The sequence below is a fragment of the Sus scrofa genome, chromosome 1 (assembly GCF_054392235.1).
Source record: "Sus scrofa isolate SSC_HxYL_T2T_F1_AM1 chromosome 1, Sscrofa_HxYL_maternal_Yorkshire_Landrace_v2.0, whole genome shotgun sequence".
Taxonomy (NCBI): Eukaryota; Metazoa; Chordata; class Mammalia; order Artiodactyla; family Suidae; genus Sus; species Sus scrofa.
Window position 1 is genome coordinate 41264318 of NC_139383.1, and position 22638 is coordinate 41286955.

General features: G+C 35.3%; 1 protein-coding gene and 1 long non-coding RNA gene across 13 annotated transcripts in view; one reads left to right on the plus strand and one right to left on the minus strand.

The window, feature by feature from the left end:
- Positions 1-20169, plus strand: part of TBC1D32 (TBC1 domain family member 32) — a 207789-nt gene extending 187620 nt beyond the window's left edge. For 9 of the 12 annotated variants that reach the window (XR_014839916.1, XR_014839918.1, XM_085016280.1 and 6 more), the window contains 2 exons: positions 2392-2580; positions 16354-20169. Coding sequence is in view for 7 of the 12 variants with exons in the window: in XM_085016280.1 (XP_084872406.1) it covers positions 2392-2580; positions 16354-16473 (309 nt within the window). In the remaining 5 variants the exon portion in view is untranslated. The remainder of the gene's footprint in view (positions 1-2391; positions 2581-16353) is intronic. The other 3 variants (XR_014839921.1, XR_014839920.1, XR_014839926.1) reach the window with 1 other exon arrangement.
- LOC106506546 (uncharacterized) overlaps positions 4943-22638 on the minus strand; it is a 1093182-nt gene continuing 1075486 nt past the window's right edge. The window contains exon 6 of the long non-coding RNA XR_014839975.1: positions 4943-8247. This is a non-coding gene — a long non-coding RNA (uncharacterized LOC106506546). The remainder of the gene's footprint in view (positions 8248-22638) is intronic.

Here is a 22638-nt window from a genome sequence, read left to right on the forward strand (position 1 = left end):
CCTACTTTTTATTATATGTCGTCACCTTAGGACATCTAAACAGCTTAGATGTTGCAAGGTAAAGAATGAATCTTGTCCACAGTGAGCATAGGTCCTTTACAAAAATGCATATCATTTTCCCTCTTCTAAATTTCCCGTGTGTAGAAAAGACTGGTATTATCTCCACTTAATGGAAGCAGATAGTGTATAGAAAACAATGCTTGAAAATTGTGTAACTGCCAGAAAATTGCAATTGCACTAGAAACTATAATAAAGTAATTGCAGATTTGGGGGCAACTTTCTTTTAATCAATATGAATAAAGCTTGATAAGTATTTTGACTTTAGGTATCTTTGAATCATAGAAAGTTGCCAAGTTTACAGGTCAAAATGAGTTGATTATTAACAGTTTCACACCATTCAACATGTAGAATAGTCAGGTCAACTAGAAAGGATATAAAAGCTGTTAGCCCTTCATCACTGTCTACTTGCTAGTCACCCTTGAAGCTGACAACTGAATGGGAACTGCTTTCTCTAGCTGCTAGGATCATTTGTATTAATTTCCAGTCTTCACTTATTTCCCCTTGTTCATTCATCCAGAGACTCCTTTTTATTAACAAAGCAGGGCCCTGAGTTGATTGGCATTAATAGCTGTAGCAAAGAACAGACAGCACCCTGGCAACAGTATATTAGGGAATTAGAAGTTTTGCTTCTAAGCGAAGAACCACTGACTGCTTCAACCCATCTAGTCAAATAGAAGCATGAGATATTTCCTCAGTCTGTAAGAGCCATACTGTGTGGATATTTGTTGGGCAGTGGAAGTTTGGGGACAGACTTGACATACAAACCCACTCTCCAGTTTAAGATCTAGGAGAAGAATCAATTGCTATCAAGTGAAAAGTAAAGTTGGGACCAAGGGAAATTATATATATTTTGTCTTTTGTCTTTTTTAGGGCTGCACCCGCGGCATATGGAGGTTCACAGGCTAGGGGTCCAATCGGAGCTGTTGCCGCGGGCCTACACCAGAGCCACACAGCAACACCAGATCCTTAACCCACTGAGTGAGGCCAGGGATCGAACCCGCAATCTTGTGGTTCCTAGTCGGATTTGTTTCCGCTGCACCATGACAGCAACTCCCCAGAATATATTTTTTAAAGATCAAAACAATAGAACAAAAGAAAATTTGTGTATGTCTATGACAAATTAAGCCACTCCTATATCTATTCCCATTACCTCTTGTCTTCCCACTTCTAAAAACTATAGAAAAGAGAAGGTCAATAAAGGGAATCTATCCTCATTGGTAATTTGTAACTGATAAACGAACATTAACATATTGGAAAGTAATTGTCTCAGTTTCCCAGGAGTATCAAAGTACTATGAACTGAGTGGTATAAAACAAAAGAAATTTACCTTCTTACAGTTTTGGAGAAGAAAACACTAGAATACAAGTGTTGGCACTAGGGGAAGAATGGTTTGATGCCTCTCTCCTAGCTTCTGATAGGCGTAGCTATTTCCTGGCTTATAGATGCATCACTCCAATCATCTGTCTTCACATGACATACTCCATATGTGTCTTTTCAGTGTTTTCCTCCTGCATTCACATTGTTCAGCTTCCTTGATACTGGTCACATCGGAATACGGCTCACTCTCATGAACTCATTTTAACTTGATTTCTTCTGTAAATTAATGTCACATTCACAGGTCCTGAGGGGTTAGGACTTTGACATTTTGATGAGGGGAGTAGAGACACAGTTCTACCCATACCATCGCCAAAATGTTAACAATGTCACATTAACACATTAACTGTCTTATTTTTTTAATTTTTAATTTTTTCATAATGGACTTGCGTTGCCTTTATAATACAAAAAATATTATTCAGAAAGTAAAACAATTTTTATAAAAGTCTGTTGAATTCTGTACATTAGGTCTTAGTTTTTATGTTATGTAATTCTGGTTGTTTTAAATTATTTTCTGTTTCAACAAGAGTCCATTTGCATTAATGCGGCATTTAATAATCTGTCATCTGCATAATTATACATCTGTGATTACAGGTAGGATAGAAAAAGCTCCCAACTCTGAATTAAAATAGTGTCAGCATTTATTATCTGTAAGAGCAGACTGGTGTTACGGGTAAGAAGAGGACAATATGAATAAAGAAAGTATTTAGTAATAGCTCTTTGAACAATGTGAACACCATCAGTTACCCCCAAGTCCTGAGACTGAAGGCCGTGAAAGTATTCTCACACAATAGGTAAATAGGTGAAGCATCCTTATTAGGCTGCTTGTGTGTGGAATGTCTTTCTATTTTGACTTAATACCAATAAGCTCTTCATTGTGGGAGTTATTGGGTACTGCTTTTTAGAGTCAAATATAGTTTTAAAGCTTTCTAATAACTAACTTTTTTTTTTTTCTAGATTTGCCTGCAATGGATAACTCAGTGTTTTTGGAATTATCTAGATTGGATAGAAATCTGCCATTATATTGCCACTTGTGTTTTCCTTGGCCCCGATTATCAAGTGTATATCTGTATAGCCATCTTCAAACATCTACAGCAAGACATTCTACAGCACACTCAGACTCAAGATCTGCAGGTTTTCCTCAAAGTAAGTGACTTTATTTCTAGACGAAAAATGTTGGTCGAGAGTTAATAGTCAACTTTAATAGGGTGTCTAATGCCAGATACTCTTTTAGACATGCATACAATCCTAAAAATACCCATGAGAGGTAGGTATTATCTTCATTTGAAATGAGGAAACTGAAGCACCTAAGTTAAGCAAATTGCCCAAGATAAACAGCAGGTGAGTGGTGGGCCTGGGATATGAAGTTATGATGCCTAGATACAAAACATTCTATGCCAAGGCTTACTTTTTTTTTTTTTTTGTATTCCTATATCTTATTTGGTCAATAAAAATTCATTCTTAATACAGAGCTTAGTTACTTTTAAAAAGCATTTAATGTAATTTCCTATACCTTCATATTCTGTTTTTCTAAACTTTCAAATATTTTTATAAAATGTTTCCGTGAAATATTCTATCACAACACTCTTTTTACAGCCACTACTATATTAATATTTTAAAGCAAGATATAGTTGCTTTATTTCTCACAATAATGTGACTTTTCTATCTATGGACTTTAGAAAAACAAGATGTATAACTACATCCCTGTGTGCAGTTCTTACTGAAAAGCCACCCACTGCAACTCCTAAACACATGTATGCATAAGTACACTCCAAGCACCAGTGGTCATTTGCTAGGTTTTTTCCAAGTGGACAATTTCTATGTGAATTAATTTTATATTTATTCTTTACCATTATATACTTGTCAGAGTTATTTTTCATTTAATAAGGACTTTCTGTAAGTAAATATCTTTGATCATTTAAAATTGCCAAACTATCAAGTATTTTTATTTCATAAATAGTGAACTCAAAAAGATCTCACACTTCCTACATATATCAATAGAATTATAATGTTAGAAATAATCTTTTTTTGTTAATAGCACACATTTAATAGGTTTTTTTTTTTGACTCTGCTTCTTTAGAAAATTGAATTACAATACAATAAAGAGACAAAAAGACATGTAACCATTTTTTTAGTAACAATTATTTTTGAAATACATTCAAATAATGGGAGTAATTTTTTTTTTCTTTTTGCTTTTAATCAGATATACTGCCTTTCATTTCATTCCTGTAGTATTGGAAGAGTAGACAAATCAGACTTGATGAAAGGATGGAAAAATAGCAGATATAACAGGGAGCAATTTAAGAATCTATGGTAATGTTCACCTAATCATAGGGAACTTTAAACAACATAAGTAGAGTTCAGATGGTCAAGATAATTGAGAACAAGATAAGATTCTTTAACTGTAAACCAACTATAATGGAAAAAATAAAAAACAAACAAAAAAAAGACTAATTCAAACTTTCCTACTTTCTGCCTGAAGCTCCATGGAATTTTTAGTGTCAGGTCAACACATAAAGAAAAAAAACCTTTCAGAAAGCCCAGCACATCATGTTGTCATGCCAGCATTGGCATTGGCAAGTTCTACATCCTCATCATTATTTTATTTTATTTTAATATGGCTGTGCCTGTAGCATACAAAAGCTCCCAGGCCAGGGATAGAACCCAAGCAGCCACAGTAGTGACAGTGCCAAATCCTTAACAGCTAAAACTACGTTAAGCTCCCTACAGCCTCATCTTCAGGGACAATTCAGTTGCCCCCATCCTCACAGACATACATTGATACCCAGCATACCTCTAACCTGCCTGTTCTCTCATCTCCCTGCCCCCAGCATATCCTTCCTCGCCTTCAGCTTTATCTAGTTTACACCTGTTCCTTTCTCAATTCCTCTGCCTCCTTCATGCCAGAGCCCTTAATTTCTGTTTTTCCTCAGCACTTCCCAGTGTGGTTACTACTGACCTTCTCATCACTGAGACCTTCATTTCTGCTACCAGAATTCTGAAATGTTCCCCTTTGACCTTAGCCTCTTGCCTCTACCATTTCTCCCATTATTCTGTCTCCTGACTCTTCCTGACCCGGAGGTCATGATTGACAGGTGAAGACTCCCAGCGATTCTCTATACTCACTTTACTCTTCTCAGATCAAAACATTGCATTCCCTTCCTTTGACTTTTTAAATTGTTTATTTATTTATCTATTTATTTACTCGTCTTTTTAGGCCCACACCTGAGGCATATGGAGATTCCCAGGCTAAGGGGTCAACTCAGAGCTGCAGCTTCTGGCATACACCACAGCCATAGCAACACCAGATCCGAGTTGCGTATGCCACCTACACCGCAGCTCTCAGAAACACCAGATCAGATCGTTAACCCACTGAGGAAGGCCAGGAATCAAAACTATGTCCTCATAAATACTAGTCACTTTAGTTTCTGCTGACAATGGGAATTACCCCTTCCTTTGAATTTAAATGAGAGTTTTTCCCCTCTCACTCATTCCTGCTGGCCCTGTTCTTTTTTTTTTTTTTAATTTCTATTTTTTTCCATTATAGCTGGTTTACAGTGTTCTGTCAGTTTTCGGCTTTACAGCAAAGTGACCCAGTCACACATACTTATATACAGTCTTTTTCTCACGTTACCATGTTCCATCATAAGTGATGAGATGTAGTTTCCAGTGCTGTACAACAGGATCTCATTGCTTATCCATTCCAAAGGCAATAGACTGCATCTCTTAACCCCAAGCACCCCATCCATCCCACTCCCTCCCCATACTCCTTGGCAACCACAAGTCTCTTCTCCATGTCCATGATTTTCTTTTCTGTGGAAAGGTTCATTTGTGCCGTATATTAGATTCCAGATATGAGTGACAGCATACAGTATGTGTCTTTCTCTTTCTGACTTAATTCACTTCTATGAGAGTCTCTAGTTCCATCCATGTTGCTGCAGTGATCGTAGAAGTATTCTTAATGAAATGAAGTATAACCAGACAATGGTTACATGTAGAAGGAAACTTTAGAAAAAGAAAAAAGTGATCTGCAGCTGGTAATTTGGAGAATAGGGCTGGTTAAGCAAATGAACATTATTACATTGAGGACAAAATGTGGGTTCCTTTTCAGTTAGGGACATTTTTATTAATTGTAGATAGGGATTTTATTAGTTGGTCAGATAGGGATTTCAGAGTCTGAAATTTTCTCAAACTCTTAGATTTGAATATATTCTAACCTATAATTCTCTATCCTCTTATCCCACTTTAGTTTGTCTTACAGTGTTTGTCACTGGCTGAAATGATTTTTTATACGTTTTTGTCAATTTTCCCTGGTATAATGTGTAAGCTCTATAAGGGCCGATTTTGTATGTCTTGTTTACTGATGTATTTTTCAATGCCTCAAATGATACCTGGCACATAGCAGGTGCTCAGTAAATACTTGTTGATAGAGTAAACAAAGAAATAAATATAAAGGGAGAGATGAATGAACTTAGTTTTATTCACATTGAATAACAAACATTACTAACACCTTCCTTTCCACCAGAAGGGTGTCTTTGTATTTCATCATCTTTAAATGCGATTAATGTTGGTGATTATTACAGTTTTATCTCTTTCTTTAACAGGGAAAAGTTAAAATATGACTTATAAATGGTCACTTCTTCAAATATGTCCCAAACTCTTTTCTGCTATCAATTTAAAGCTAAAAATTTTTTAAATGAGGGGGAAAAGATTATTTTTATTACTTAAGTCCTATTTAAATTACTAAAATTTTAATTGGTTTAAATCCAAACCAAGTACATGTTGGCAAAGAATTAATTTGAGCACTTGTGCTGGAACTAATCTTACTTCTTACTCCTGCTATTTGCATTCATCTGAGTTATTAGGAAAAGTGTCTTTCTAATACTGTGACTATTTTTTGTTTTATTTTCAGGGGTAAGTCTCAAGGTCACTGAACTTTTTTGGTGGGCAGTTCCTTTTCTCATGAGATAAATTCCAGTGTTTATTTTTAAATATGATTTACATACCCCTTTACTCCATTAAGCCCTGTTATAAGCTCTTGTTTACAAAGAATATAAACGTGTACATGTGTACACTATTTTTCACTTATTTACATATTAACCAATAGTGAAATTTAATTGAGGAAGTGATTTTTATTCCTCCTCAGAAGATCCCCCAAGTCATTAGAAAGATAGATGATTTGTGTGTGTGTCTTTAGGGCCTCACTCGCAGCATATGGAGGTTCCCAGACTAGGGGTCCAGTCGGAGCTGCAATTGCTGGCCTATACCACAGCCACAGCAATGCCAGATTCGAGCCGTGTCTGCCACCTATGCCACAGCTCATGGCAACGCCAGACCCTTAACCCACTGAGCGAGGCCAGGGATCGAACCTGCATCCTCATGGGTACCAGTCAGATTCGTTTCCGCTGAGCCACAACAGGAACTCCAGAAAGACAGAATGTTTTTAAGAGTCCTCTTTAAACTGTAGTAATGGGGATTAAATCTTGGAAATTATGTTTTATACTTTCTGATCTAAAATCTCAGACTTGCTCAGAGGGAAAAAACTTTTATCAATAATTCTCCATATAACTGCATACCATAGCCATAATAATATTTTTATGTAGATTACACATTATCCCCTGACTCTATGTATTTAATGATGACAGCTTCTGAGAGGAAAGAGACGGTAAAGTAGAACCAGTGACTTTCACGTTTATTGTGTATAGTTATGTGGGCTTTTTAAATTTGGTGTATTTGTTTTTGTTTGTTTGTTTGTTTTTCTTTTTCAGTCACACCCATGGCCTATGGAAATTCCCAGGCCAGGGCTCAAACTTAAGCCTCAGCTGCAACCTGTGCCACAGCTTCAGCAATACTGGGTCCCTAAGCCCCTGCACCAGGCTGGGGATTGAATCTGCATTGCTGCAGAGACAATGCCAGATCCTTAACCTTTGCCATAACAGCAACTCCATGAATGCATCTTAATGTGATGAGAATGGAAGACAGACATAAGTTAAGGTGTGTTATAATACAGGCAAGAAATGATGGTGACTTGGACTAGGGTAACTGAAATGTAGATGTGAAGAAGTAGTTGAATTTAAATATGTTTTAAAGATGCAGCAGTAGGGTCTGCTGATAAGCTTTGTGGAGATGTGTAAATGAAGAGTCAAGAATACTGCCACAGTCTTGGCCTGAGAAAGTGGGTGAATTATGATGCCATCCACTGAGGCAGATCCTTAACTCACTGTACAGCGCCAGGGACCAAACCCACGTCACCACAGAAATAATGCTGAATCCTTAACCTGCTGTGCCACAGCCAGAGCTCCTTTTTTAAATTTTTTTGAAGAATGGGCCCATACTTCTTTTATAGTTAAAACTGCTTTTTAAAAAGAGGATATCGAATCATAATATAAAAATAGATAGAATAAGCATTTGACTGTGGTAAATAAATTCAAGTAATAAGGCCCAACTGAATTAGTTTTCAAAAGATTGAGAAAACACAAATATGTTTTCAACTATAATCAGTTATCCTGAGAAACTTTAGATGATGAGTATTTTCTAAATTGAAAATACTCAATTCTCTCTTACCAATTTAAGTTTCATGTATTGACAGAAAGGGGCATGATAGAAGCATTGTTTAGGAATAAAATCTTTCTGAAGCATGTAGTATAGATAAAATATCAACCATTTTGTATTCATTTTGTTTTAGGCACAAGATTTTAAATCAGGTAATTGAATCTAGACTGAGTGCCTTCATTTCTGGTAGCATGCTGAACAGTTCTTCAAGATCAATTATTAAAAAGATGACTTGAAATTTCTTAATTCAGGTTTATCCCCCTGAAAAAAATAAGCAGAAAAACTTGTTTATTGTTCCTCATTTAATTAAACCACTAAAATATTACATTAGATGAATGCCATGGGTATAAGTTTATCAGCAAGATATTTTCTGAGTTTTTCACAGTATCTTTTTAGCCACAACAAAAATGTGGGTTGGATAATAGAGCAGCTAAGTGCATTATTCCCACACTGTGGTGATTGACAGAATAGTACTGAGCTAGCAGGCAACTTCTAAAGGTATGATGAAGAGCTTAGTCCTTGGACCTAACGTTTATCTGTAATAGCTGATAGTTCAGCAGTCTGTAGGCATCAAACTTCCAGAAACAAAAACATCATCCAAAAATAAATATACTCAAATATATCAGCATATTTGAAAGTCTAAAGTTGGGATTTTTTTGTTGTTTGTTTTTAAATGATTTTTATTTTTTCCATTAGGACTGGTTTACAGTTTTCTGTCAATTTTTTGCTGTACAGCAAGGTGACCCAGTCACACATACATGTATACATACTTTTTCTCATATTATCATGGCTCCATCATAAGTGACTAGATATAGTTCCCAGTGCTATACAGCAAGATCTCATTGCTTATCCATTCCAAAGGCAATAGTCTGCATCTTTTAACCCCAAATTCCCAATCCATCCCACTCCCTCCCCATCCCCTTTGGCAACCACAAGTCTGTTCTCTAAGTCCATGATTTTCTTTTCTGTGGAAAGGTTCATTTGTGCTGTATATTAGATTCCAGATATAAGTGATATCATACAGTATTTGTCTTTCTAACCTCACTTAGTATGAGAGTCTCTAGTTCCATCCATGTTGCTGCAAATGGCATTATTTTGTTCTTTTTTATGGCTGAGTAGTATTCTATTTTGTATATATACCACATCATCTTCTTAATCCATTCATCTGTCTATGGACATTTAGGTTGTTTCCATATCTTGGCTATGGTGAATAGTGCTATAATGAACATGTAGGTGCATTTGTCTTTTTCAAGGGTGTCCTTTGTTTTTAACAGAGTTTCCACCCTCCTCCTGCCACGCATGTGCACGCACACACACACAACAGGTTTAGGGAGACTTAAAATACTCAGTCCAGGCTGGCTGTTTTGCATTCCTCTCTGCATGTTAGTAGACTGGCAGTGATTTTGGTTTTAGTTTATGAATACAACCTGGGGACAAATGGCACTGAAATCCCAGAGTTGGAAAAGATTGCCTTCCAGTGAAAATCAGACTGTGAAGATGCAAAATACTTAATTAAAATGTTTCAACTGGCGTTCCCGTCGTGACTCAGTGTTTAATGAATCCGACTAGGAACCATGAGGTTGTGGGTTCGATCCCTGACCTTGCTCAGTGAGTTGGGGATCCGGCGTTGCCATGAGCTGTGGTATAGGTCGCAGATGCGGCTCAGATCCCACGTTGCTGTGGCTCTGGTGTAGGCTGGCAGCGACACAGCTCCAATTAGACCCCTGGTCTGGGAATCTCCATATGCTGCAGGTGTGGCCATAAAAAAGACAAAAAAAAAAAATGTTTCAAGTAAATCCTGCATGTTACGGCAAAATCAGTTTATAATTATGCAAAATAAGATTAATTTCAACCTGTCAGTGAATTAACAAAAGAGTTTGTTGCTGCTGTTGCAGCTATAGTTACCTGAACATGTTGACAGGGTAAGAAATGGAGATCAGACTGAAAAAGCATTTGTATACTGAGCTCTTTAAAGACAGAAATGTTTGAGGAATTAATGAGATGTTATCTGTAAAATAGTTCTAGATAATTGTATGGCACATAGCAAGAGCTTTTTTAAAAGTTAACAGTTGCTTGAATTTCTGTTCCATCCTTCTCTTGTTATTAAGAAAAAACATGTTCTGACAACACAGAAAAGAAATAGGGTTTTCTCCTGAGTTCACTGCTAAACTACATACTTTTGCTTCCATTTTTTCCTCCAGTCCCTGAGACATCTTAATATTATATAGTACAACCTGGCATATACTTCAAATCAATGTTAGGAACATTCTCTTGTATCTGATCAAGACCTATTCCCTCACTTATCCAGCCAAACCTGAATATCTCTTAGTCATCACATGTACCCCACAGCTGAGTTAAAATCTTTAAGAACTCCATACTCTATCCTAAATGTTTAAAAACCTCATATTCTGTTCAGAGCCACACATTCTATCTTAGCTTTTCTGATCTTAAGGTTCACTAGGGTCCTTGTTAAAATTGATATACCTAGATTCCTCCCCAGACCTATTAACACAGTTTTCATGACAGAGGCCTAAGTTGTCAGATTTTAGTATAAAATCTCAAATACTTTACAACCTTTAGAATATGTAAAAATGTTACCTTTGGAGCTTGAACACCAGGGATTCAGAAGTTTTGGGGATATAGAGTCCAGGAATGTCTAGTTATAGCAAATACCTTAGGAGGAACATACTAGAAGAAATATAACTTATAGATTATTTCCACCTCTTTGACCAGGGAAGAAGATCCTTTTTCATCTAATAGGTCAGACACAATACACATAAGGTCATCTCTAGCAAGGGTAAAGAGCTGAGCTGAGTTCTCAAAACTCTCTCATGAAACCTACCTATGTAATTTGGTGCTTCTTATGTGAGAGATGACATTAATGCAGATCTTTTGTTAAATGATCTCAGTGTATAGTAAGTTCTGTACCTTTCGTGGAAACTTTTTTTAGTATTCCTGCTAGTGATTATTAATAAGGATTGACTCTGTGTTCCATTTAACCCATTCAAAGTGATGTATCTTACTTTTTCACTCCATTCTTTATAAAGAAATCTTTTTAAAAAAAATAACCTTTTAAATGCATTAATAATTAAACATTTGGGAAAGAGTATATCAGAAAATACTAAACTTGGTCCTAAAATGATAAAAGTAAGACATGTCATGGTAACATACTTCATCTTTTTGTCCTTTGTTTCTATTTACTGCCCTGAAAAGCCTTATTTTCAGTTCAGATTCCAAATTCACAGGGCTTGCAATAGCTCTAAAAACGTTTCTGATGGGAATTATTTTTGAAAACTTTGATAAAAGTAATGATTGAAATTATCAGTATAGTTTGATCTCCATAATAGGCATATTCTTGATAAGTTACAAGGAAGGATAGTAATAGCTTAATATTTTAAGTGAGTTCTCTTATATTTTTGATAAGGGGTTGAAGAGCAGACACTGGAGTCAGTGATCCTTAGTGGGCCCATCCATGCTTAATATTACAGATTTGCAATGCAGTCAAAAAAAGCCTGGCTCACATGGCTCAGGTCAGTGCTGAGATGCAAGTTCTATCCCTGGCCTGATGTAGTGGGTTAAGGATCTGGTGTTGACACAGTTGTGGCATAGGGTCACAACTGTGGATTGGATTCAGTCCCTGGACCAAGGAACTTCCATATTCTACAAGTGTAGACAAAAAACAAACAAAACACCTGGCTCAACCATCTCAGGAGACATAGGTTAATATGTTCCTCCCTCTCTGGTAACCACAAGTCTGTTCTCCAAATCCATGAGTTTGTTTCTTTTCTGTAGATAGGTTCATTTGTGCTATATATTAGATTCCAGATTTGTTATTTCATATGGTGTTTGTCTTTCTCTTTCTGACTTCATTTAGTATGAGAATCTGTGGTTCCATCCATGTTGCTTCAAATAGCATTTTTTTTTTAATGGCTGAGCAGTGTATTCCATTGTGTATATGTACCACATCTTCTTAATCCATTCATCCGTCGATGAACATTTAGGTTGTTCCCGAGGCTTGGCTTTTGTGAATAGTGCTGCAGTACCTAGGAGTAAACCTGACCAAGGAGGTGAAAGACTTTATCCTGGAAACTATAAAACATTAATCAAGGAGGAGTTCCCGACATGGCTCAGTGGTTAATGAACCTGACAAGGAACCATGAGATTGCAGGTTTGGTCCCTGGCCTTGCTCAGTGGGTTAAGGATCCCATGTTGCTGTGAGCTGTTGTGCTGTAGGTCACAGACGTGACTTGGATCCTGAGTTGTTGTGGCTCTGGCTCTAGTGTCGGCTGGTGGCTGTAGCTCCAATTAGACCCCTAGCCTGGAAACCTCCATATGCCGTGGGAGCAGCCCTAGAAAAGGCAAAAGACAAAAAAAAAAAAAAAAAAAAAAAAAAAACAAAAAAAAACTAATCAAGGAAATTAAAGAGGATTCAGAGAAAGGGAAAGATACTCCATGCTCCTGGGTTGGAAGAATTAACATCATAAAAATGGCCCTATTACCCAAAGCAATCTACAGATTCAATGCAATCACTATCAAATTGCCCATGATATTTTTCACAGAACTAGAACAAACAATCCAAAAGTTTATATGGAACCACAAAAGACCCAGAAATGCCAAAGCAATCCTGAGGAACAAAAACCCAAGCAGGAGACTTCAGGCAATATTACAAAGCCATAGTCACCAAGATGGTGTGGTATTGGTACCAAAACAGACATACAGACCAATGGAACAGAATAGAGAACCCAGAAATAAACCCAGACACCTATGGTCAATTAATCTTCAACAAAGGAGGCAAGAATATAAAATGGGAAAAACACAGTCTTTTCAGCAAGTATTGCTGGGAAAACTGGAGAGCTGCATGTAAATCAATGAAACTGGAACACACCCTCACACTGTGCACAAGAATAAACTCAAAATGGCTTAAAGACTTAAACATAAAGACAAGACACCATCAAACTCCTAGAAGGGAACATAGGCAAAACAACCTCTGACATCAACCGTACAAATGTTTTCTTAGGTCAGTCTCCCAAGGAAACAAATAAAAGCAAAAATAAACCAGTGGGACCTAATCAAACTGATTTTGCTCAGCAAAGGAAACCATAAAAAAAGACAACCTGCAGAATAGTAGAAAATAGTTTCAATTGGTCTTATTATAAAGAAATCAAACATAGTAAGTCAGATTCAGAGGTGCTATTTAGATAAAAGAGTCCAGTGAAGGCTGCTCTTGAGGAGGTAAGCAGAGACCTGAATGAAACAAAGTGAAAAAGTACCTCAAAGTCTTCTGTGCAAAAAAACTTCTAAATTGGAAAAAAGTGCAAAGTCTCAGAGGTAAGAGTGAACTTGGCCCACTTAGTGTCAAGATGACCATAGTGGCCAGAACGAGGTGAGGAAATAGGTACAGTCAGCGATGAGATAGAGGTCAGATCAGAACTATAGGCTTTATAGTTCTTGGTAAGGAGTTAAGATGCAATTTTTGCTGTTATTGTCTACGTATAAGCATGAAAAATTGAGGTTTGGAAAATCTGTAAAGAACATATGTTCAAAATGAGCCTCCTAACCAAGACATAAACTACTCCAGTAGCAACTTATTAAAAAAAAAAAAAAAAAGGTGCACTGTTTATATAAAATGGGAGAGTGTTACCTTATGTAATTACATATCTATCACTACCTATTTAAAGAATAAGGGAATTTGTATTTTATACAGAATCTAATATATTGAGGTCTATAAGGAAAATGATAAAGCAGTTTTCTTAGGAAATGGTCCTTTATAATGTGAATGATAAGCTGGCAGTCTAAATGGTCATAATTACAAAGAGAAGTTACCCACTAAGAAGGCCATTAGAGAACATTTAAGACAAAATGAAAAATATTCCACTGTGAAGACAAAGTAGAATTCAGAATTTCTGAAATTTTATTTAGAGTTAAAATTGTCTGAATTTTAAATTATGAACTATATCATTTTAAAATATCTCTTTTAAATTAATATTTAATTTTTTCCCATGAAAGAAGACATTCATAGTCTTGCTATTTTATAGATATCTCTTCAGTATAGTGATCAGAGTATTGTCTTTTTATTTTTTTATTTATTTATTTATTTTTTTTTTTGTCTTTTTAGCTATTTCTTGGGCCGCTCCTGTGACATATGGAGGTTACAAGGCTAGGGGTCAAATCAGAGCTGTAGCCGCCAGCCTACACCACAGCCACAGCAACGCGGGATCCGAGCTGCGTCTGCGACCCACACCACAGCTCACAGCAACGCCGGATCATTAACCCACTGAGCAAGGGCAGGGACCGAACTTGCAACCTCATGGTTCCTAGTCGGATTCGTTAACCACTGCACCACGACGGGAACTCCCTGTCTTTTTATTTTAAAATTGATGGTCAAAGTGGAAGCCATAATTCAAAAATATGTTTTAAGGAAAAAGTATGTTTAAACAAAGCTTTGGTTCTCCATAGGTAATTTTAAAGTGAAACAGTAATTAAAAGATGGCAAAATAGATTTTGTTTACTTTTGCCCAGAAAGAATTATTAGTTATTGTTCAAATGCTGTCATCTCCTGTTGTAATTCACATATAATGAACATGAATATACACTAAAACAATCTTTCTGGCATTGGTTTTTTTTCTCTCTCTGGTAAGAATAACACTATAATTCCTTTCCAACTGAGGTATAGTTTTAGTGACGAGGTGATTAATGCCAAATCACACATAAGCTGAATGAAGAGAATGCATAAATCTGTAAATTGTTCCATGACGAAAGCAATAAACATTTTAATTGAATTTTTTTTGGCCACACCCACAGCAGGGGATTGAATCTGATACACAGATGCAACCTGTGCCACAGTTGTGGAAGAGCCGGGTTCTTAACCTACTGCACCACAGCGGGAACTCCTAAAGTGAATTTTTGAATAGTAAGATTAGTCTTAACTTCAATCCTATTTTTTCCCCAAAGAACAAAGTGAAGTATGTTTGATAGCAAAATTTACAAAGAACTAGTATTTCTGCTATTTCTAAAATGAGTATCTTCCCTTTGAGTCGGTTGCTTACACATAGAACTGGAAATACATTATATGCCTCAACTGTTAATGTTTCAGGAAGGAGACCTGTCTCATTCATCTTTATGTCTTCTGTATATAACCAAAACCTTACATGCTATAAGAGAGTGAATGATTTAATGAAGAAATGGATAACATCACAATTATTTTAAAATTGAGTAATAGCATTGAGATTTTTATGTTGAAAGGTATTAGCTCTAGTCTTAATGATGTAATCTTACATATATTTTAGTTTTCTTAATTATGATAGCTACCTTGTAGATTAGTAACAATTTTTTAAAGCATCATTTAACTTTTTTCCCAATTACCCAGATATTAGGTGATATGTGACTAGTAACTGTACTCTTCCTCCAAGCTACTTGCAAGCTGTGAACTATTACTAACCTATTAGTGACTGATGACATTTGCCTTTGGAAATATCCATTTATCCATCGTAATTACTCTACATTCATGTCTCTCATCTAAAAACTGATTATCTCTAACAAAATATTTGGCATATGATAATATATTATCTTTTTGCTTTTGAATTGCTTTTGTTTATTGTAGTAGCTTTTGCCTTCAGTATTATCTCCAGAAAGGCATGGATTGTCCAAAATGTTTATAACTTCCAAAACTTCTAACATAATACATTGAATCAAGAATCCTGTTCCTTTTACAGAATTTTCTTGTTACTTGGAAGGGTGGATGCTGCCTTTGGAGATACTAAAAGGAACAGTCATAAATTTTTCCATAAGTCTCTAAAATACTAACTGGATGTTCCTACTATCTTTCATTCTTGAGTGTCTTATTTGGGACACTAACCATTAAATTCCAAATTAGCATAGACATGTATAATACCAACATTATGAGCTGCAGACTGTTGGAGGTTTTAGGAAGTTGCTATAGAACAGATACTTCTTGCAGTATTATACTATCCATTAATAAGCGTTGGAGTTGTTACAGTTTCAAATGTGAACAGTCATTCTATAATTGAAACTTTATTATACTAAGATATTAGTATTTTATTATCTTAGATGTTTTGGTTTTTTTTAGCTGAATAGGATTTTTGATTTTGAAAACAGACAACTTTGTTTCATAGGAACATGATTTTTTGCTATCATATACATACATAGAGCCTACTAAATAAAAAGCAATTACAGCATAACCCCTCCATCTATACCTAAAAAAAAAATGATACATCAACTATTTCAAATTCATAAACTTAGAATTTTGTGTCTTTACCCAAGCAAATGAACGTCTCTCTCTCTCTCTCTGTGTATATATATATATATATATATGTATATGTATGTTGTTTTGTTTTTTTTTCCTGACAGGAAGAAGCACTACAAGGGTTTCGAGTGAGTGCTTACTTTGACTACATGGAAATTTTGGAACAAAACTACCGACCAGTGCTGCTGAGAGACATGCGGAACATTAGAGTGCAAAGCACATAGATTGGGGCATACAATTTAATTTTATGCTTTATTTATTTTTAAAGGAAATAAAGGGTTTTGGATAGTGTCTATGTCCATAACAACATATCCTTTGTGAATACACAATATTGTAAATCAGTGTTGAGAGTTTTTTAATATAATATATTCAAGTAGGTATCAGCCCAATTTGTGACATGAAGTAGATTCATTTTTGTAAATTCGCTGTTGTATAAGGCTGTTTTAGAATTAAATCTAGCTTACTTATAGTTCTTTATGTCTGAGAGTTCGTCTTAACCTACATTTGCTTCTTCCCAAGATTATTAAAGTACTTTGTCCAATGAGTTTGGAAAGTAGCAGCAATATTGTAAGCTATCATTTGACCAACCAAGAGAGAGTCCACAGAGACAAGGAAGATAATTGTTTTCTTCATTTTTTAAGTTTTCACATATAAAGGAAAATTGACAAAACCAGAACTCCATATTTTACATATGGAAAAACAAATGATATTTATCATGGCAGGTGGTCAGAAAATTATTGTCCTCACACATAATTGTTTTTCTAGGAATCCCTTTTGATACCTCTATCAATTTATAATTTTTCATGTGAAACATAGTCTCTACATGGTTCATTTAAAAGATAGATTGGTTGTTTCATACTGATAATGCATTTGACTCTCTTTTGTTATGCATTTTCCTTAGTGATAGGTTTGATTTCTACTGAATTTGAAAACATTTAAGAGAATAGATTTGTAAATTATTTTAAATGACTAACACAGTGTTTTATATTATTTAAATGGAAGGATCTTCTCCACTGAAATTTATATAGTATACTAGGGCCTATTTTCTTATAATTGTCACATTTAATATATGAAAGATAAAACACAAAAATACTAATTTTTCAGTTAGCAATTTCAAGTTCTTAAAATTATAAGTGGAGATAATTTTATATTCATTGCTTATATTTAAATATAAATCAACCATTAAAACCATGTTCAGAAGCCTTTTTTCTTTTTAACCAAAAATGGCTTATCCACAAACTCTTATTTTTCCTTTTAGTATGATGAAACAATGGTACTATACAATTTTTGGTTTTGTGATATTCAGGCAATTGCAATATCAGCCTTCCAAAATCAGGTTTTATGCTGTAAATGCCAACAATAGCTTCTCAGTAATGGTGTCCCTAAAGGGCATTGAAAAAGTTGAGAAAAGAAAATTGAGCAAGTTAATTTGACATATTGCTCACTTTAGCTCTGGCTGATATGAGTTAAGTAAGAAAGCCCTAGGTTACTCAAAACACTAAGTTTTGTCTACTTTCAAACTTAATTTTGAAAAGCTGCTCCACAGAACCTGTATTACATGTTTATGACTCCATTTTTTCCCCTTCTGTTCCTGATACATTGTTATAGATCCTGAGAAACCTGCAGCTTTCTTTCTTTTAAAAAGCTCTTATACAGTAATTGGAAGTACAAATGGAGAAGAAACTAAATTTTATAATATTCATTGGTGACTTTGATTGGAAACGGAAGTAAGATCTAGATAACAATTACATTTTGGAAAAATGACTTCAGCTGGAGCCAGAAGGTTTTCATTTTTATTTAATATGAACAATGACTTAGCAATTTGGAGAAATAAAATATAGTACTGTAGCTACCATTGTGAATTATTTTTGTGTCTATTTTTAAGAATACTCTTTAGAGTAGAAATAAATACAGCCATAACTTGCCTCTCAGTTTTGTTTTTAATTATTTAAAGTATAAGTCCTGAGGACTTATTTCTGATTTGTGAAGGAGGAACTTGTACATTTTACAGGATTTATTATAATCTATATTTTGATACAGTTGTAAACAAATTTGTGAAAAATCTGTGTTCACATATAGATCTTTTATCTATTTTCATATTTTCACCTTTGTAGTTCTGCTTTATGATGTTTAGACATATAAAGAATCTATAAAGGTAAAATAAGTCATAGGAAGTCATCTAAACTTGATTCTACCTGAATTTATGCTTATAAAATTGTGGTGTACTCTAGTTTGATTTTTCCAGTTCCACAATGTTAAGGAAATTTCTTTGGTCATTCATTATGCAGACATATTGCAAGTATTACACATAAAATATTTTCAATAAGCCAAGATAGATGACAACACTTTCATTCAGAATGTTCACCATCTTTCTGGGAAGGTGAATAATTTTAAAACTGAAAATACAATTGTTAAGTGAGAATTGACCTATGAATTTGGTGACTTGATAAGAGTAGTTTTGATGGAGTAGTAAGGGCAAAAATTTGAAACAGGTTTAAATGATGCTGAGAGGAAAGATTTTGGGAAACTGGTTTTTCTAGGGATTTTTCTCTTAAAGGGAAAGAGAATACATGTGGCAACAGGAGGAGACATGAAAGCAAAAGGCTTTTGGGAAATGGAAACATGTTTATGTGGGTGGAAATGTAAGAAGGGAAAACATGATTCTGAAGAGAGAAATGCTGGAGTGAATGTTATGAGAAATGCAAAGGACATGAGATATAGTTTAAAAGTTTTAGAATTAGTCTTTGCTCGGAATATGGACCCATCACTCAAAATAACAGAATAGGGGAGTTCCTGTCATGGCTCAGCAGTTAACAAACCCAACTAGCATCCACGAGGACACGGGTTCCATTCCTGATATAGCTCAGTGGGTTGAGGATCCAGCATTGCCATGAGCTGTGGTGTAGGTCACAGATGCAGCTCGGATCTGGCATTGCTGTGGCTGTGGTGTAGGCTAGTGACTACAGCGCCAATTGAATCCCTAGCCTGAGGACATCCATATGTTGCCAGTGCAGCCCTAAAAAGACAAACAAAAACCACAGAAGAAGAGACAGTGTAAACGGGCACAGACACAGGATGGTCATTTCTGAAAGTTATTTCCTATTTCACTGAGAAAACAAGTTTATTAGCTACAAGGATGGTAAAAACTTTGGTAGGTTTTAGGAGATTAAGGGAAATAGTTGTTAAGAATAGTGGGAGAGTAAATAGACTAAGAACAGTTCATGGTATGAGATGAGTTAGCAAAGTTGTATGCTAGCAAAGTAGGAAGTGAATTGATTTCAATCTGGATTTTGGTTTAATCAAAAATATTACCAAGCAAGGAGGCACAAGGGAGCTGATGGTATATGCATGTGAACTATTATAACATTGTAGCCATGGCAATAGAGCTATATCGGAAGGGGAAACGAGAGGGATATGACAGATACAGTGAAATGTTGATAGGATCAATTGATTTTTAGGTTCTAAGTTGAATGTATGATTTGGAATACTCAGGAGAGGAAGGTGAGAAGATTAGTACTAGCAGTCAAGGTAAAATTGAGATTTTGGCAGAGGATGACTATGATAGCTAAGAGAGTGGAGGATGAGCTCATTGAAGGAAAGGGAATCAAGGAGCTGTGATTCCAAAGTACGGGAAGAAAATCATCTTTTTTGGATATTGAAGTTACCAACATTTTTCACAAGGAATTGCTTTGGATAGCTTGTAAATGACCCAAAAGTTAAAATCTTCTAGGATTAGGCTACAAAAAAAAAAAAAAAAAAAAGAAAGAAAAAAAAAATCTGAAGTACAAATCAGGTAGAAATCAAAGGCAGAGAGACACAATCATTGTTAATATCTAATTTGTAAATAAAACAGTTACCTAATTTTTTGAAGCCTTCAAACATTTCTTACCACATAAAAACCACAAACCATAAAAGAAAAACTTGATAATTTTGTAGACTTTGTCAAAATTTAAAAAGGAAAAAAGAAACTACTTAAAAACACTCAGATGCTAAGCCACAGACTAGGTGAATAGATTTACAAAACATGTATCAAATAAAAATCCATGTTCACATTATAAAAAATTTTTCTTTTACAGACACACCTGTGGCACATGGAAGTTACCTGGCCAGGAGTCGAATCGGAGCTGGATCTGCCGACCTACACCACAGCCTTGGCAACACCAGATCTGAGCCATATCTGTGCTCGAGGCCCAGCTTATGACAACATCAGATCCTTACCTGTATCCTCACTGAGACTACAGTCATGTTCTTAACCCACTGAGCCACAATGGAAATTCCTATAAAAAGATTTTTAACCACTTAATAAGAAAACAAATAATCTAGTAATAAAATGGGCAAAATGTTTTAACACTTTGCTAAAGATATACAGATGACTGCTAGACTCAAAAGAAGGTGCTATTAGTTATTTAGAAAATTAAGTTACTTAGAATTATTAAATGCAAATTAAAACCTCAGCAGATAAAATGCAAGGGTTGGCTAGAGAGTATAACAACTGAGACTTATACATTTCTTGTAGGAATGAAAACTGTCACAGTCATTTTTCAAATAATGTGAAATACAGCTCAACATTAAAAAATAGCTACCAACTGATGCACACAAAAATGTGGGTGAAAAATCTGCAAAGCATTGTACTAAGTAAAATAAGCCAGGCACAAAAAGACTATGTGTTGTAGGAGTCCATTGATATGAAATTCTAGAAAAGGCAAATTTATAGTGACTGAATATTAGTGGTTTCCAGGGATTAAGGGAGTTAAGGGGAGGATGGATGAGAAGACAGGATATTCTGCTTAGAGGCAGAGGGAATGTCTATATCATGGTTGTAGTGATGGCTGTGTAACTATGTTTTTTTAAAATACTTTGAAAGGTATGCCTAAAATGAATTTTATTGTAAATTTCACCTCAAAGCTGACTTTATCAAACAAGAACAAATACTACAAAGAGAAACTAACAAACCCGTCATAATGGAAGAGTTTCAATATTAACAATTCTGTTAGCTTAGACTACTTATATAGACACTTTAATCAAGTTAGTGAACATCCTTTGTATTATTTTGGTGAGAGTTTCAGGAATAGAATTTCCATTGGAAAGTGATTTTATCAAATGCTGTTTATCAAAACAATCATGAATTTTCATGGGGCTTTTTTTTTGGGTGGGGGGGATCTGTTAATATGACTTACCAACATTTTAAAATGCTCAGCAAACTTTGCTTTCCAAAGGGTAAGTTTACCTGTTCATATTATTTTATCGTTTTTACCTATTGTCAGATTTGCTTTGCTAAAATCATGTTAGGAGTTTTTATGTTTATATTCATGAGGGATATTGATTTGTAGTTTTCTGATTTGCTCTCAGGGTAATGCTGGCTTCATAAAATAAGTTGAGAAGTGTTTATATTTTATTATTATATTTTGTGTATAAATGTTTTTTTCCCTTTAAATGTTTGGTAGAATTTTCCAGTGAAGCCTGGAATTTTCTTTGTGATTTTTAACAACAAATTCTCTAATAAATATATGGCTATTCAAAATTGCTTTTTCTTATATTTATTTATTTATTTATTTTTGTATTGTATGGCCACCACCAAGACATAAGGAAGTTTCTGGGCCAGGTATTGAGTCCAAGCCACAGCTTCTATCTACATTTCCAATTCCTTTAACCCACTGCACAGGGCTTCACCTTCACAGTCACTAGAGCCCCTACAGTCACATTCTTAACCCACTGTGCCACAGTGCAAACCTCTCTTTATTCTTCAGTGAGCTTTGGTAGTTTGTTTCTTTCAAGGAAATTGTTCATTTTCTCAGATTGTCACATTTTTGGGCATCAAGTTGTTTGTAATAGAAATACACTACCCTTTTTAATATGTGTAGAATTTGGGGTGGTGCCACCACTCTTATTTTGTGTTTTATTCATTTGTATTTTCTCTCTTTCTCTTTTTCAGTCTACTTAGAAGTTTATGATTTTTATTGATGTTCCCAAAGAACTAGCTTTTAGTTTCATATCACTTTCTCTATTTTTTTGTTTTCTGTTTCATCAATTTCCATTCAGAACTTTATTATTCCTTTTCTTCTGGTTACTTTCAATTTCATTTACTCTTGTTTTTCTAGTTTCTTAATGCCATTTATTTGAGATCCTTCTTTTCCTGTATAGGTGTTCAGTGCGATAAAAATCCCTGTATGGGAGTTCCCGTAGTGGCTCAGTGGTTAACAAATCCGACTAGGAACCATGAGGTTGCAGGTTCGATCCCTGGCCTTGCTCGGTGGGTTAAGGATCCAGCATTGCCATGAGCTGTGGTGTAGGTCGCAGACGCGGCTCGGATCCCGTGTTGCTGTGGCTCTGGCGTAGGCCGGCTGCTACAGCTCCAATTAGACCCCTAGCCTGGGAACCTCCATATACCG